The 17,466-nt window shown below is 39.3% G+C and overlaps 1 protein-coding gene across 3 annotated transcripts in view; it reads left to right on the top strand.

Annotated features, from left to right (window-relative positions):
- LRIG2 (leucine rich repeats and immunoglobulin like domains 2) overlaps positions 1-17,460 on the top strand; it is a 67,117-nt gene extending 49,657 nt beyond the window's left edge. For 2 of the 3 annotated variants that reach the window (XM_082458230.1, XM_082458231.1), the window contains 6 exons: positions 47-210; positions 1,840-2,160; positions 3,190-3,471; positions 6,252-6,701; positions 7,334-7,483; positions 15,563-17,460. In XM_082458230.1, the coding sequence (XP_082314356.1) occupies positions 47-210; positions 1,840-2,160; positions 3,190-3,471; positions 6,252-6,701; positions 7,334-7,483; positions 15,563-15,933 (1,738 nt within the window). In that variant the 3' untranslated portion in view covers positions 15,934-17,460. The remainder of the gene's footprint in view (positions 1-46; positions 211-1,839; positions 2,161-3,189; positions 3,472-6,251; positions 6,702-7,333; positions 7,484-15,562) is intronic. The other variant, XM_082458229.1, reaches the window with a different exon arrangement.
- The last annotated feature ends 6 nt before the right edge of the window (positions 17,461-17,466 follow it).

Genomic DNA, 17,466 nt, shown 5'->3' with positions numbered 1-17,466 from the left:
TGGAATGAAAAGTAAAGGGCACTTCTTTTCCTCTTTGTTTCTGCAGAATTCTGAACACAAGCAGTTTGCTCTGTGACTGCCATTTGAAGTGGTTGCTTCGGTGGCTGGTTGATAATAACTTTCAACATTCTGTGAATGTAAGCTGTGCACACCCTGAATGGCTAGCAGGGCAAAGCATCCTGAGTGTGGATCTGAAAGATTTTGTCTGTGGTTTGTATTTTTGTTTTAATATTTTGTATATTACGCACTTACTATCTTAACAACAGAATTTTAAAAAATTTTAAATAGAATGCTTTCCCACTAGCATATCTATTTCCATTTCTTTAGATTCTTCTCTAACATTTTTGTATTGTAATTGTAGCTTAAATTTTGTGTTCTTCGACTTAATATATCATAAGCAGTTTTTTTCCTCTGTGTGTTCTTAAATGATCATTTAAAATACTGTCAGTATAATAGCATCTTTATGAATGTAGGCCTTTCCCTTTTAGGGAGATTATTAACCTTAGAATAAATATCTAGTAGTAAGATTCCTGAATCAAAAAGTGTGAGTTTTTTTTCATGAATTCATTCAAAAGCATGATTTTATATTTAGTAGATCTTGAAAAGTGCTACCAGGTGTTTTCAAACAGATAGCGCTAGTTTATGTTGTCACCAGCAATGTATGAATGTACCAGTTTCATCTGGTTTCTATTTTTGATGCATTTTCCTAAGACAGAAGGAGCAGGGTTTGGGAGTTTTTTGGAGGGGAAGGGAGACAGAGACAAGTTGTCATAGACAAGTTGTCTTGATTCTAGCACTTAATTATAATTTCAAGTATACATCTATATTGTTTTGTCTCAATTTGGAAATTTTTCTTTTACATTTACATTTCCTTTAAAGTAACTAATTCTTAGCTTTACACAGTGGAACTTTTAGATTAGTGTATCTGTGTTGCAGATCACTAGTAACTCTGATCATTTAGATACCTGTATATTGCCAGATGTATTTCCACAGTCTACTTAAAGATGCTTAGGACATTTGGAAGTTCAGGCACATAAAATACTTAAGTTGTTTTTACAAATTTTAAGGAAGAAAACAAAGAACCTAGTAATGGTTAAATTCTGCTTACATTGCCATGAATGCCCTTCTGACTTTACTTAGTTTTAAACGTAAGCATACACCATCCACTTTATCTTCTTTTTTTAGTTATCACTTTTATGGCACAGTGAAATGTTACCCAGTGAAGACATTGGTTAAGAATTCATATACCTGCTTCTCTGAATCAGTCCAATAATATATTATTATTTATGAATCTATAGTTTATTAGCCAGTCCTAAGCCAGTCTTCATTTGGACATTTGACATGTTTGGAATTTTTCACTATTTTAGGTGAAAGTTATGCACAAAGTACTTTCAAATAGTATGTTTTATTAATAGGAATACCTATTTTTATATATGTTATATATACACACAAACATACACATACACACAAGGGGTAATAGAATTAGAGCTTGTTTTAAAATTCTAATTTAGGTTTCTCCTTTTCTCGGTAACTGGTAATACTTAAGAACGGTAAGGGATGGTAGAAAGAGTGCTAAGTCCTGAAGTCTGAAGACCTGGGTTCCAGTCCAGGCTTGGCTGCGGACTTACATATCTTAGAGCAAGTCATTTGACCCTTCTGGGCATCATTTTCCTCATCTTAAAACAAGGAAATTGGATTCTAGCTCTATAGTCCCTTTCAACCTTAACATGACATTTTGTAAACATAACATGCAATTTTACATTATTTGCTTTAAAATTGAATCTATAGAAGCAAAAATAAATAACTGACTTGGCTCCTGCCCCATTTTTTTCTCCTTAGATGATTTTCTCAAGCCGCAGATAAGAACCCATCCCGAAACCACAGTTGCTCTAAGAAGCATGAACGTGACTCTGACATGCACTGCAGTGAGCAGCAGTGATTCACCCATGTCTACTGTGTGGCGCAAAGACAGTGAAATCTTGTATGATGCTGATATTGAGAATTTTGTTCGTTATCAGCAACAAGCTGGAGAAGCTCTGGAATACACTAGTGTCTTACATCTTTTCAATGTAAATTTCACAGATGAAGGAAAATATCAGTGTATTATTACTAATCACTTTGGTTCTAACTATTCTCATAAAGCCAAACTGACTGTGAATGGTAAGAAATTATGCTCCCTGATAGTTTTGTGGTTAGAAGGATTTTTCATGTTTAATTTTTGAACCTTTGACCAAGAAAATTAGGATAAACCTGACATTGCGGGGGGAGTTCTTACTATTTTTGTCTTTAGGGTTATGACAGTATACAGACTGGATTGCTAATTTACCCACTTACTGTCCCTAATCAGTCTTTGACTGAGGGGTAAAGGTGAATTCTGTGGCTCTAGGAGATGGGCTACTTTCACTTTTATTTATGCTTTTGGAAAAAAAAATTTTTTAATTCTCCATTTTCTTTCCAGAACCATAATTCTGTTCTAAAAACTATGAAATTTATTCCTGACATTGTTCACAGGCCGTCCAATAACTGGGAGTATTGAGAACATTTCTGGGTCCAGTGATCATTATCATTGTCTAAATGTAGTCACACAAAACCATTTTTGAAAACAATGCTCCTTTTCATTGTGGCTGTGAAAGAAAAACACAAAACAGCTTGATTGATCTATCACCTGTTAGGCTGAATAACTACAACACTTCAGGCTTTGTGCAACCAAAAGATGTACATATGTCTTGCTCCTGGGTTGTTTCATGAGATGTTTGAAGGCATAAATTTTTTTTATCATGCAGTTTCCTTGACAGCTTTGTAGATGTTTGTTTGGGAAGCACCATTTAGTCTCTTAAGTAAGGAAGTCATAGTAAATATTAAGTTCTAAAATATATGTTCAAAAAGGTTTGTGGCTTCTGCTTTTTCTGTCCCTATCAAGGAGATCAGGTAGATTTGCCACGCATTCTAGAAGAGTTAGTCATCACTGTACTCCATGCTCTGAGGTTCTGGGAGAAAAGATGGCCTCTAAAGTAGTATTTATTGTCAATGCAGGGAGCATGTCTTCTCAAAGAAATGGAGCATTACAACAGTCGGTATTTTGCCTAATAGAGTCTCCCTTGTATGTATGTATGAGTGTATGTATATATATATATATTTCCGCCCCCACCCCCCACACCCACTTTCTCTTGGTGATCTTTTTTGGAACAGAGATGCCATCTTTTCTGAAAACTCCAATGGATCTAACTATTCGCACTGGTGCCATGGCCAGATTAGAATGTGCTGCAGAGGGGCACCCTGCACCTCAGATTTCCTGGCAGAAAGATGGTGGTACTGACTTTCCTGCGGCTCGAGAGAGACGCATGCATGTCATGCCTGAGGATGATGTCTTCTTCATTGCAAATGTGAAAATAGAAGACATGGGGATCTATAGCTGCATGGCACAGAACATAGCAGGCGGCCTCTCAGCAAATGCTTCATTAATTGTGTTAGGTATGTTTATTGCTCTGTGGGTCCCTGCTTTTGTGGGAGTCTTTTTATTACGGATTGACTCTTGGTCTTAATGGCAAGAAGAATCTATGTTTGAGATTTTAGTTGGGATTCTTATATCTTTGTTTCCTTGTTCTGCCAATTTATGCAGGGTTATGTCAGCCTAGGATATTAGTGGATCAGTTAACTGAAATCTGGGGAAATTCTGAGGGCAGAATTAGAGATTTTTATCCCATGAATTGAAAATTCAAATCCCTTTATCCTGTTATATTTCCCTCTGTAAGTTTTCTACTTCATGTATATGTTTTTTTCTACTATTCAATAGTGCGTTTGCACTTTTATACTGCCTCACATACTGCTTCACAGAGAACTTGAGACAATGTAACTTTCCCCCCTAGTTCATTTTTTTAAAAAAAATTATAAGACGAAAAAAATGATCTGTCTTCTGGTTAGATTTCCTGTTTTCCTTCCAGTGTGCTCCTGTTAATCCTATCCTCTGGTAAAATGTCTTTTCCCCATAGATCTCCCCTGACAAGCCAGTTTGTTTTCTTACGAGAACACTTTTCTTTTCTTTTTAAATTGGGGTATAGTTGTTTTATAGTGTTGTGTTAGTTTCTGCTGTACAGCGAAGTGAAGTAGAGTTTCCTGTGCTATACAGCAGGTTCTCATTAGTTATCTATTTTATACATATTAGTGTATATATGTCAATCCCAGTCTCCCAATTGATCCCACCCCCCACCCCCTTCCCCCTTTGGCATCCATACATTTGGAGAACACTTTTCTTCATGGGACTCAAATTCAAGGCAAATTCTCTTTTCCTCTAGATGTTAAGGTTTTTAAAAATGTGTTGGTTTGTGTAATTACTTGTGTAATCAGAAAAATAAGTTTATTGTTTAAAAAATTTAAGATATGTAGAAAATTAGAAAAAAAGAGGGAAAGTCACTCAGACACTGTTAAAGATTTTGACATATTCTGGACTTTTTAAACACCCATCTTGGGACTTCCTTGGTGGTCCAGTGCTAAAGAATCCGCCTTACAATGCAGGGGATGTAGGTTCAATCCCTGGTCAGGGAACTAAGAGCCCACGTGCCTCAGGGCAACTAAGCCCGCGCACCACAACTACTGAGCTCGCACCTCAGCTAGAGAGCCTGCCTGCCGCAAACTGCAGAGCCCACGTGCTCTGGAACCCACGTGCCACGACTACAGAGCCCGCGCACCCTGGAGCCCGCGCACCACAACTAGAGAAGAGAAAACCCACATGCCACAACTAGAGAGAAGCCCACAGGCGTGCTGCAAGGAAAGATCTCGCATGCCTCAATGAAGATCCCGCATGCCGCAACTAAGACCCAACACAGCCAAAAATAAATTAAGTAAATAATAAATCTTTAAAAAACCCCACAAAACTCATCTTGGGACTTCCCTGGCAGACCAGTGGTTAAGACTTCGCCTTCCGGGACTTCCCTGGTGGCGCAGTGGTTAAGAATCCACCTGCCAATGCAGAGAACATGGGTTCGAGCCCTGGTCCGGGAAGATCCCACATGCTGCAGAGCAGCTGAGCCTGCGTGCCACAACTACTGAGCCTGTGCTCTAGAGCCCGCGAGCCACAACTACTGAAGCCTGTGCACCTAGAGCCCATGCTCTGCAGCAAGAAGCCACCGCAATGAGAAGCCCACGCATCACAACAAAGAGTAGCCCCTGCTCACTGCAACTAGAGAAAGCCTGCACGCAACAATGAAGACCCAGTGCGGCCAAAAATAAATAAATAAATAAATCTAAAGAATTAAAAAGATCAATGAAAGAAATACTTATAAACAAAACAAAAGCTTCACCTTCCAATGCAGGGGGTGCGGGTTCGATCCCTGGTCGGGGATCTAAGATCCCACATGCCTCACGGCCAAAAAACCAAAACATAAAACAGAAACAATATTGTAACGAACTCAATAAAGACTTTAAAAATGGTCCACATCCAAAAAAAAAAAAAATCTAAAAAAAATATAATAAAATAAAACACTCATCTTTTTTTTTAATGTGATAATCCATTTATTTATTTATTTATTTATTTATTTATTTATTTATTTATTTATTTATTTATTTATTTATTTATTTATTTATGGCTGTGTTGGGTCTTCGTTTCTGTGCGAGGGCTTCCTCTAGTTGCGACAAGCGGGGGCCACTCTTCATCGCGGTGCGCCGGCCTCTCACTATTGCGGCCTCTCTTGTTGCGGAGCACAAGCTCCAGATGCGCAGGCTCAGTAATCGTGGCTCACGGGCCTAGTTGCTCCGTGGCATGTGGGATCTTCCCAGACCAGGGCTCGAACCCGTGTCCCCTGCATTGGCAGGCAGACTCTCAACCACTGCGCCACCAGGGAAGCCCATAAAACACTCATCTTTATGTGGTTATGTATACCTACTTTTTTCCACTTAATATTGTATCACAGGGATACCTTGTCATTGTCTTCATGAATATCATGTGGCTGTGGTATAATTTACTTACTCATTTTTCTGCTAGATTTTTAGATTTTTTCCCTTTACCTTTAAAACTTAGAACTAATTTTGTAATAAACATTTTTGTGTATAAATCTTTGAATTCTTTGCTTAGGATAGCTTGCTCAAGATGGAATTCCTGAGATGAGATTTAGATTTTTTGAGGCTTTTGCTTTTCTGAAACATTAACTTCTAACCCTCCCATGAGCATATGAAAGTGCTATTTCATCATAACCTAATTAGTCTAATTCAATTAGGAATAAAACTGCCTAATATTTTTTAATGCATCTTTCTGTTAGAGACACCCTCATTTATTAGACCTCTGGAGGACAAGACAGTAACCCGAGGTGAAACTGCAGTATTACAGTGCATAGCTGGAGGGAGTCCTGCCCCTCGCCTCAACTGGACCAAAGATGATGGACCACTGCTGGTGACAGAACGGCACTTCTTTGCTGCAGCCAACCAGCTTCTCATCATTGTAGATGCTGGGCTAGAAGATGCTGGGAAATATACCTGCATTATGTCCAACACCCTTGGGACAGAACGTGGTCACATTTACCTAAATGTGATTTCAACCCCCAATTGTGACTCTTCCCAGAGTAGCATTGGGCATGAAGACGATGGGTGGACCACAGTTGGCATTGTCATCATTGTTGTGGTCTGCTGTGTTGTGGGTACCTCTTTGATCTGGGTCATTGTTATTTACCACATGAGAAGGAAAAATGAAGACTATAGTATCACGAACACAGGTGAGTGGTACCCGGTTGACCCTTGTGGCTTATACCTGAGTCAGGAATGTAGTGTAGGATTTGTTGTTAAATATAAAAAACTAAGGAGCTTTGATAATTTATGTGTGATAGAAGGAAGAGTTTTTCTGTTAAAATGTCCTACTTCCTTGATGTATTGGAACCCCTCTAGTGAATAAGTTTAAGAATTTGTAGACAGTCCCCCAAAACTTTGTTCTTATAAACAGTTGCAGGTGCACCTTCTTTCTTTAATACCTAAGGCTCATTTCCATTGTAATTTTCCTTTGCGGAACAGTGGAGTCCTTATGACAGAGATCAGTCTTTCACACCTGTCCCTCACGCTGAAATCCTGTAAGAGAAGAGGTGCAGCCAGATAGATTGCTAAAGTGTGTCTGTGGATAAGATTTCAGACTTTAGGGTTTTTTTCTTTTGGTAATACTTTTAAAATCAAGGTTGGGGGAGAATTCTAGTGAGAAATAATTTTCAGAGAAAATTCTAGGAGTTGTTGAGTTCCTAGGTACATAACATTTTACTGGCCATTAGTACCAAAGTAGAATACATTTGCAAGATAGTCTTCTGAGTTTTGGCTTAAATTGCCTAACTTTATTTGAGAGTTACATATGTCTCTTTCACAGACGAGCTCAATCTGCCTGCAGACATTCCCAGCTACTTGTCTTCCCAAGGAACACTGTCTGAGCCACAGGAAGGCTACAGCAACTCTGAGGCAGGCAGTCATCAGCAACTTATGCCTCCTGCCAATGGATATTTACACAAAGGCGCTGATGGTAATGACTTTTTATTATGTATGCTTACAATTTCAGCCTACTCTGTTTAGTTTTTTTTTAAGTGTATAGTTTTCCCCGGTAATCTGAAGCAATATTTTAAAGTAAGCTACTCAATGAAAACATTTGCCCCATGCAAAATAGGATGAAAATTGACTAAAGTCTTTTTTTTTTTGAATTTTTGAATTTTATTTTATTTATATTTTTATACAGCAGGTTCTTATTAGTCATCAATTTTATACACATCAGTCAGTGTATACATGTCAATCCCAATCTCCCAATTCATCACACCACCACCACCGCCGCTTTCCCCCCTTGGTGTCCATACGTTTGTTCTCTACATCTGTGTCTCAATTTCTGCCCTGCAAACCGGTTCATCTGTACCATTTTTCTGGGTTCCACATACATGCGTTAATATACGATATTTGTTTTTCTCTTTCTGACTTACTTCACTCTATATGACAGTCTCTAGATCCATCCACGTCTCAACAAATGACCCAATTTCGTTCCTTTTTGTGGCTGAGTAATATGCCATTGTATATATGTACCACTTCTTCTTTATCCATTTGTCTGTCGATGGGCATTTAGGTTGCTTCCATGACCTGGCTATTGTAGATAGTGCTGCACTGAACATTGGAGTGCATGTGTCTTTTTGAATTATGGTTTTCTCTGGGTATATGCCCAGTAGTGGGGTTGCTGGATCATATGGTAATTCTATTTTTAGTTTTTTAAGGAACCTCCATACTGTTCTCCATAGTGGCTGTATCAATTTACATTCCCACCAACAGTGCAGGAGGGTTCCCTTTTCTCCACACCCTCTCCAGCATGTGTTGTTTGTAGATTTTCTGATGATGCCCATTCTAACTGGTGTGAGGTGATATCTCATTTTAGTTTTGATTTGCATTTCTCTAATAATTAGTGATGTTGAGCAGCTTTTCATGTGCTTCTTGACCACCTGTATGTCTTCTTTGGAGAAATGTCTATTTAGGTCTTCTGCCCATTTTTGGAGTGGGTTGTTTGTTTTTTTAATATTGAGCTACATGAGCTGTTTATGTATTTTGGAGATTAAGCCTTTGTCCGTTGATTCGTTTGCAAATATTTTCTCCCATTCTGAGGGTTGTCTTTTCGTCTTGTTTGTGGTTTCCTTTGCTGTGCAAAAGCTTTGAAGTTTCATTAGGTCCCATTTGTTTATTTTTGTTTTTATTTCCATTACTCTAGGAGGTGGATCAAAAAATTTCTTGCTGTGATTTATGTCAAAGAGTGTTCTGCCTATGTTTTCCTCTAAGAGTTTTATAGTGTCTGGTCTTACATTTAGGTCTCTAATCCATTTTGAGTTTATTTTTGTGTATGGTGTTAGGGAGTGTTCTAATTTCATTCTTTTACATGTAGCTGTCCAGTTTTCCCAGCACCACTTATTGAAGAGACTGTCTTTTCTCCATTATATATCTTTGCCTCCATTGTCGTAGATTAGCTGACCATCGGTGCGTGGGTTTATCTCTGGGCTTTCTATCCTGTTCCATTGATCTATGTTTCTGTTTTTGTGCCAGTACCATATTGTCTTGATTACTGTAGCTTTGTAGTATAGTTTGAAGTCAGGGAGTCTGATTCCTCCAGCTCCGCTTTTTTCCTTCAAGACTGATTTGGCTATTCAGGGTCTTTTGTGTCTCCATACAAATTTTAAGATTTTTTGTTCTAGTTCTGTAAAAAATGCCATTGGTAATTTGATAGGGATTGCACTGAATCTGTAGATTGCTTTGGGTAGTATAGTCATTTTCACAATATTGATTCTTCCAATCCAAGAACATGGTATATCTCCCCATCTGTTGGTATCATCTTTAATTTCTTTCATCAGTGTCTTATAGTTTTCTGCATACAGGTCTTTTGTCTCCCTAGGTAGGTTTATTCCTAGGTATTTTATTCTTTTTGTTGCAATGGTAAATGGGAGTGGTTCCTTAATTTCTCTTTCAGATTTTCCATCATTAGTATATAGGAATGCAAGAGATTTATGTGCGTTAATTTTGTATCCTGCAACTTTACCAAATTCATTGATTAGCTCTAGTAGTTTTCTGGTGACATCTTTAGGATTCTCTATGTATAGTGTCATGTCATCTGCAAGCAGTGACAGTTTTACTTCTTCTTTTCCAATTTGTATTCCTTTTATTTCTTTTTCTTCTCTGATTGCTGTGGCTAGGACTTCCAAAACTATGCTGAATAATAGTGGTGAGAGTGGACATCCTTGTCTTGTTCCTGATCTTAGAGGAAATGCTTTCAGTTTTTCACCATTGAGAATGATGTTTGCTGTGGGTTTGTTGTATATGGCCTTTATTATGTTGAGGTAGGTTCCCTCTATGCCCCTTCCTGGAGAGTTTTTATCATAAATGGGTGTTGAATTTTGTCAAAAGCTTTTTCTGCATCTATTGAGATGATCATATGGTTTTCTTCTTCAATTTGTTAATATGGTGTATCACACTGACTGACATGCATATACTGAAGAATCCTTGCATCCCTGAGGTAAATCCCACTTGATCATGGTGTGTGATACTTTTAATGTGTTGTTGGATTCTGTTTGCTAGTATTTTGTTGAGGATTTTTGCATCTATATTCATCAGTGATATTGGTCTGTAATTTTCTTTTTTTGTAGTTTCTTTGTCTGGTTTTGGTATCAGGGTGATGGTGGCCTCATAGAATGAGTTTGGGAGTTTTCCTTCCTCTGCAATTTTCTGGAAGAGTTTGAGAAGGATGGGTGTTAGCTCTTCTCTAAATGTTTGATAGAATTCACCTGTGAAGCCATCTGGTCCTGGACTTTTGTTTGTTGGAAGGTTTTTAATCACAGTTTCAATTTCATTACTTGTGATTGGTCTGTTCATATTTTCTGTTTCTACCTGGGTCAGTCTTGGAAGGTTACACCTTTCTAAGAATTTGTCCATTTCTTCCGGGTTGTCCATTTCATTGGCATAGAGTTGCTTATAGTAGTCGCTTAGGATGCTTTGTGTTTCTGCGGTGTCTGTTGTAACTTCTCCTTTTTCATTTTTCATTTTGTTGATTTGAGTCCTCTTCCGCTTTTTCTTGATGTGTCTGGCTAATGGTTTATCAATTTTGTTTATCTTCTCAAAGAACCAGCTTTTAGTTTTATTGACTTTGCTATTGTTTTTTGTTTCTATTTCATTTATTTCTGCTCTGATCTTTATGATTTCTTTCCTTCTGCTAACTTTGGGTTTTGTTTGTTCTTCTTTCTCTAGTTCCTTTAGGTGTAAGTTTAGATTGTTTATTTGAGATTTTTCTTATTTCTTGAGGTAGGCTTGTATAGCTATAAACTTCCCTCTTAGAACTGCTTTTGCTGCATCCCATAGGTTTTTTAAAAAAATTATTTATTTATTTATATTTTTGGCTGCGTTGGGTCTTCGTTTCTGTGCAAGGGCTTTCTCTAGTTGCGGCGAGCGGGGGCCACTCTTCATCGCGGTGCGCGGGCCTCTCACTGTCGCGGCCTCTCTTGTTGTGGAGCACAGGCTCCAGACGCGCAGGCTCAGTAGTTGTGGCTCACGGGCCCAGTTGCTCCGTGGCATGTTGGGATCTTCCAAGACCAGGGCTTGAACCCGTGTCCCCTGCATTGGCAGGCAGATTCTCAACCACTGCACCACCAGGGAAGCCCCATCCCATAGATTTTGGATCGTCGTGTTTTCATTGTCATTTGTCTCTAGGTATTTTTTGATTTCCTCTTTGATTTCTTCAGTGATCTCTTGGTAATTTAGTAACGTATTGTTTAGCCTCCATGTGTTTGTGATTTTTACGTTTTTTTTCCCCTGTAATTGATTTCTAATCTCATAGCATTGTGGTCAGAAAAGATGCTTGATATGATTTCAATTTTCTTAAATTTACTGAGGCTTGATTTGTGACCCAAGATGTGATCTACCCTGGAGAATGTTCTGTGCTCACGTGAGAAGAAAGTGTAATCTGTTGTTCTTGGATGGAATGTCCTATAAATATCAATTAAATCTATCTGGTCTATTGTGTCATTTAAAGCTGCCGATTCCTTATTAATTTTCTGTTTGGATGATCTGTCCATTGGTGTAAGTGAGGTGTTAAAGTCCCCCACTATTATTGTGTTATTGTTGATTTCCTCTTTTATAGCTGTTAGCAGTTGCCTTATGTATTGAGGTGCTCCTATGTTGGGTGCATATATATTTATAATTGTTATATCTTCTTCTTGGATTGATCCCTTGACCGTTATGTAGTGTCCTTCCTTGTCTCTTGTAACATTCTTTATTTTTAAGTCTATTTTATGTGATATGAGTTTTGCTACTCCAGCTTTCTTTTGATTTCCATTTGCATGGAATATCTTTTTCCATCCTCTCACTTTCAGTCTGTATGTGTCCCTAGGTCTGAAGTGGGTCTCTTGTAGACAGCATATATATGGGTCTTGTTTTTGTATCCATTCAGCAAGCCTGTGTCTTTTGGTTGGAGCATTTAATCCATTCACGTTTAAGGTAATTATCGATATGTATGTTACTATGACCATTTTCTTAATTGTTTTGGGTTTGTTTTTGTAGGTCCTTTACTTCTCTTGTGTTTCCCACTTAGAGAAGCTCCTTTAGCATTTGTTGTACAGCTGGTTTGGTGGTGCTGAATTTTCTTAGATTTTGCTTGTCTGTAAAGCTTTTGATTTCGCCATCAAATCTGAATGAGATCCTTGCCGGGTAGAGTAATCTTGGTTGTAGGTTCTTCCCTTTCATCACTTTAAGTATATCATGCCACTGCCTTCTGGCTTATACAGTTTCTGCTGAGAAATCAGCTGTTAACCTTATGGGAGTTCCCTTGTATGTTATTTGTCATTTTTCCCTTGCTGCTTTCAATAATTTTTCTTTGTCTTTAATTTTTGTCAATTTGATTATTATGTGTCTCGGCGTGTTTCTCCTTGGGTTTATCCTGTATGGGACTCTCTGCGCTTCCTGGATTTGGGTGGCCATTTCCTTTCCCATGTTAGGGAAGTTTTCGACTATAATCTCTTCAAATATTTTCTCAGGTCCTTTCTCTCTCTCTTCTCCTTCTGGGACCCCTATAATGCAAATATGGCTGCATTTAATGTTATCCCAGAGGTCTCTTAGGCTGTCTTCATTTCTTTTCATTCTTTTTCCTTTATTCTGTTCCGCAGCAGTGAAATCCACCATTCTGTCTTCCAGGTCACTTATCCGTTCTTCTGTCTCAGTTATTCTGCTATTGATTCCTTCTAGTGTAGTTTTCATTTCAGTTATTGTATTGTTCATCTCTGTTTGTTTGTTCTTTAATTCTTCTAGGTCTTTGTTAAACATTTCTTGCATCTTCTGGATCTTTGCCTCCATTCTTTTTCCAAGGTCCTGGATCATCTTCACTATCATTATTCTGAATTCTTTTTCTGGAAGGTTGTCTATCTCCACTTCATTTAGTTGTTTTTCTGGGGTTTTATCTTGTTCCTTGATCTGGTACATAGCCCTCTGCCTTTTCATCTTGTCTGTCTTTCTGTGAATGTGGTTTTTGTTCCACAGGCTGCAGGATTGTAGTTCTTCTTAGTTCTGCTGTCTGCCCTCTGGTGGATGCGGCTGTCTAAGAGGCTTGTGCAAGTTTCCTGATGGGAGGGACTGATGGTGGGTAGAGCTGGCTGTTGCTCTGGTGGGCAGAGCTCAGTAAAACTTTAATCCGCTTGAGTGTTGAGGGGCTGGGTTCCCTCCCTGTTGGTTGTTTGGCCTGAGGCAACCCAACACTGGAACCTGCAGGCTCTTTGGTGGAGCTAATGGCGGACTCTGGGAGGGGTCACGCCAAGGAGTGCTTCCCAGAACTTCTGCTGCCAGTGTCCTTATCCCTTGGTGAGCCACAGCTGCCCCCTGCCTCTGCAGGAGACCCTCCAACACTAGAAGGTAGGTCTGGTTCAGTCTCCCTGGAGTCACTGCTCCTTCCCCTGCGTCCCGATGCACACAGTACTTTGTGTGTGCCCTCCAAGAGTGGAGTCTCTGTTTCCCCCAGTCCTGTCAAGAGTCCTGCAGTTAAATCCTGCTAGCCCTCAAAGTCTGATTCTCTAGGAATTCCTCCTCCTGTTGCTGGACCCCCAGGTTCGGAAGCCTGACGTGGGGCTCAGAACCTTCACTCCAGTGGGTGGACTTCTGTGGTATAAGTGTTCTCCAGTTTGTGAGTCACCCACCCAGCAGTTATGGGATTTGATTTTATTGTGATTTCGCCCCTCCTACTGTCTCATTGTGGCTTCTCCTTTGTCTTTGGATGTGGAGTATCTTTTTTGGTGAGTTCCAGTGTCTTCCTGTCGATGATTGTTCAACAGTTAGTTGTGATTCTGGTGTTCTCACAAGAGGGAGTGAGAGCACGTCCTTGTACTCTGCCATCTTGGTTCAGGCTCTAAAGTCTTAACAGAGGAGAAAATCTTCTGACAGAAAGGAGTAACACATCGTTAAACACGGGATTGGAGAACACAGCAGGGGCTCCCAAACCAAAGTATTGTTATGGGAAGGAGATGCTCTAGAAACTTTTTTCAGGTGTCTTTTATCCTTTTCAGGCATGAGCACCCTTCAGACCATATCCAGTGCAGGTTGTATCTCCTGCTGACAGGTAGACATTCACCAAAGTTTAAAGGGCATTGATGATTCTCAGCTTATATTGGAGAACATCAGAGAGATATAAAATAGTTAAGTGAACCTGACTTCTCCACACTACTCTTCCCAACTCCACTCTTCCCATAGGGAGTGACAGAACACAGGGAAGTGAATTAAGGGGTAGAATTGGGTTTGACTCCCAGTTCCTCTTTCCAGCCATGTGGTCAGCAACAAGTTACTTAAAATCTGAGCTTTAATTTCCTCATTTTAAAAAAAAGAAACAATATTTTATAAAGCATTTCTCTCACGATTCTTAAATATTCTTTCCACAAATCTGTGTAGTACTTTAAGTACTATACACATGGAAGCTCTATTCCATTATTTTGGCTTTCCATGGAAAGGGGGGTATTTCTAGCTTTTTTTTTTTTTTTTTTTTCTTTTTGGCCATACTGTGCGGCTTGTGAGATCTTAGTTCCCCGGCCAGGATGGCCTCTAGGCATGCAGGCTTCATTAGTTGTGGCACGTGGGCTCAGTAGTTGTGGCACATGAGCTCTAGAGCACAGGCTCAGTAGTTGTGGCGCACGGGCTTAGTTGCTCCGCAGCATGTGGGATCTTCCCGGACCAGGGCTCGAACCCGTGTCCCCTGCATTGGCAGGCAGATTCTTAACCACTGCGCCACCAGGGAAGTCCCCCTCTAGCTTTTTAGAGAATACTTAAAAGCCTCTACTTTTTGAAATTTGTAGGAAATAACACTGCTTTCTGGATTAAACTTAATTACTTCCTGTTCTTTTCCAGTTCTAACATTCTGTTGCTTGAACATGAATAAGTAACTCTCTATTTCTCACTTTCCTCTTTTTTTATCATTCAGTTTTCAAAGCACATAATTGTCCAGGGAGCTCATTATTAAACTTTTACTTCTGCCAGACACACGCTTGTCAGGCAGGACTCTTGACTGTCAGAGGCTTTCTCTAGGGGTCCTTTTAGCAATTAGTGTTGCTTAACCTCTTGACTTAACGAAAGTTATGTGGGCTTTTGTGAAATAAAATCATCAAAACTCCTTGTTCTCTGCTTTAGTTTGCTTAAGCCAAACATGTGTCTTGTAGCACGGTGCCAGCCTTATCTTGGCTCCCTTGATTTGAGCATGACGTTATCCAGGCTGGACAAAGGTGGCTTAATGTACTACTCAAGAGCATGGGTGCTGGAGCCAGAGGGCCTGAGTTTAAATTGCAGCTCTTCACTCAGGCAGTATATCTTTGGGCAAGTTACCTGACCTCTCTGTGTTGTAGTTACTCTGTCTGTAATATAGGGATAATAATAATACTTCCCTCTTAGGGATGTTATAAGTATTAAATTAGTTAGTTCACAGAAAGACCTTGAAACTTCATCCTGTTTATAATGCAAGTTTTGAACAAATGCCAGATATGATGACAGCTGTAGGAGAAAACTGATAGTTGGCAAAACTGATTCCTTAACTGAAGGATGTTTGGGTTCTTTCCCATGTTGTCACTAGGTGGCGCTGGCACCCGGGTTATCTGCTCAGATTGTTATGACAATGCCAACATCTACTCCCGGACCCGAGAATACTGTCCGTACACCTATATTGCTGAAGAGGATGTTCTAGATCAGACACTGTCCAGCCTTATGGTCCAGATGCCCAAAGAGACTTATTTGGCGCATCTTCCCCAAGATGCCACCACCCTGGAGAGCCTGGTATCATCAGCAGATAGAGAGATATCTGCCTTTCCCACCAACCATGAGAGGATAAATGAGAAGAAACTTTCCTCCACACAGAAGAGCAGTGGTAAAGGGCACAGTGTTTTTTGTTATTTTGGTTTGTTTTCACTTTCACCTACTTTATTTTTCCTTCTGTCATATAGGTAACACTCTCATTTGACAGAAGCAAACAAGTTGGTATAATGGAGTAATTAGCTACCATTAATTGGTATAAACTAGAGCCAGAGATTTTTAGAGATTAGATTTAGAAAGAAGTCTGGATCTGTAGGATGAAAACAGCTTTTGTGGGAGTAACAAGATCTTACTTCTAAAGATTCAGAAGCCATGTAGAAAAAGTTTCTATAAAGAAGTTTCATACAGGCACTACTTCTTTCTTCCATGTTTATTTAAATAATGGAGACTTGAAATGCTAAGTATATAATGATTTGGGCATAATTTGATGAAGATTTTCACTGAGAAGATTTAAAAATGTTTTACTTGGTTGCTGTTCTATCAGGTAAGTGTTGGATGTCAGTATCACTTGGCAGGTATTTGCTTTCATCTGTGAAGTATTACAGTCAGCGCCATAAGCGGGAAAGCAGTTTGGGGATAGTAGTCCAGGAAAAGAAACACATGTTATATTGTGCCGACGAGGCATTTGAAACAACCCAGTCAATAAAGCAAAGCAAAACAAAACAAAACTCTTTCTAGACCATGAAGGGCACTACTGAGCATGTCTTCCTGTCCATCTAGGCTTTTTATCCACTGTCACCCTCCTGTCAGCCTGAAATGAAAGAGCACTGGAAATAGGGTGGGGTTTGCACCGCAGGTTTACAGTGGAAGACATTGTATAGCGGTGCTTCCAGGGATGGTTCTGGCTGGAGTGAATGAAATGACATGGACTTTTAAGATGTGCTCTGTTGTTCTTAGTTAAGAGACCACCTCTAAAGTTTTCTAAAGAGGGTACAGGTCAGAGAAAAATATCCTGTTATTGAAGTTAGTCTCTTGTCTTTAAAATTCTGTGTCCATGAAAGAAAGGCGCCAACACTAAATCCATTTCCCTGTGTCCTAGAAGAGATATACACACACAAAATAACTTTTAAGTAGAACTAAAAATGCAGTATCTTTCCCCAACTTTAGGGATGTCTTAATTGTTAATCTGGTCTGTAAGTGAGGAAATGAGCAAATGAGAGTGCTTTGGTGCATTGCTTGTTCCTTAGCTAGGGTGCTCTAGCTCCTTGCTACTCAAAGAGTGGTCTATCAGCATCAGCATTACCTAGGAGCTTGTTAGAAATGCAGAGCATGGGTCCCACCCCAGACCTAGTGAACCAGAGTCTATATTTTAACACAGTCTCCAGGTTATTTGTATGCATATTAAAGCTTGAGAAACCCTGCTCTAGCTTACTTTGCACATGGGTTTTATTTTTATTTCTGAGTGTTTGTTTCTAGAATGTTTGGCTAGCTTTTTCCAAAATACATCCCCATGAAGTTAATATAACTTTCAGTAAATGTTCTCTGGGGAAAGAGCCCACCACTGCAGTAAATAATAATGATAAATGCATATTTTTGAAACCAAAGTACAGATAACCTGATTTAAAATACCAGCTTTTGGTTATTATTTTGTTGTTAGAGTTATTGGCTTGGTAGGAGCTGGAGGGGAATGGTTATTTTTAAAATGATTTTTTAAAAATAAATTTATTT

The sequence above is a fragment of the Balaenoptera physalus genome (genome assembly GCF_965194825.1).
Source record: "Balaenoptera physalus genome assembly, chromosome: 1".
NCBI classification, from domain to species: domain Eukaryota; kingdom Metazoa; phylum Chordata; class Mammalia; order Artiodactyla; family Balaenopteridae; genus Balaenoptera; species Balaenoptera physalus.
This window is presented reverse-complemented; position numbering and strand designations above follow the sequence as displayed.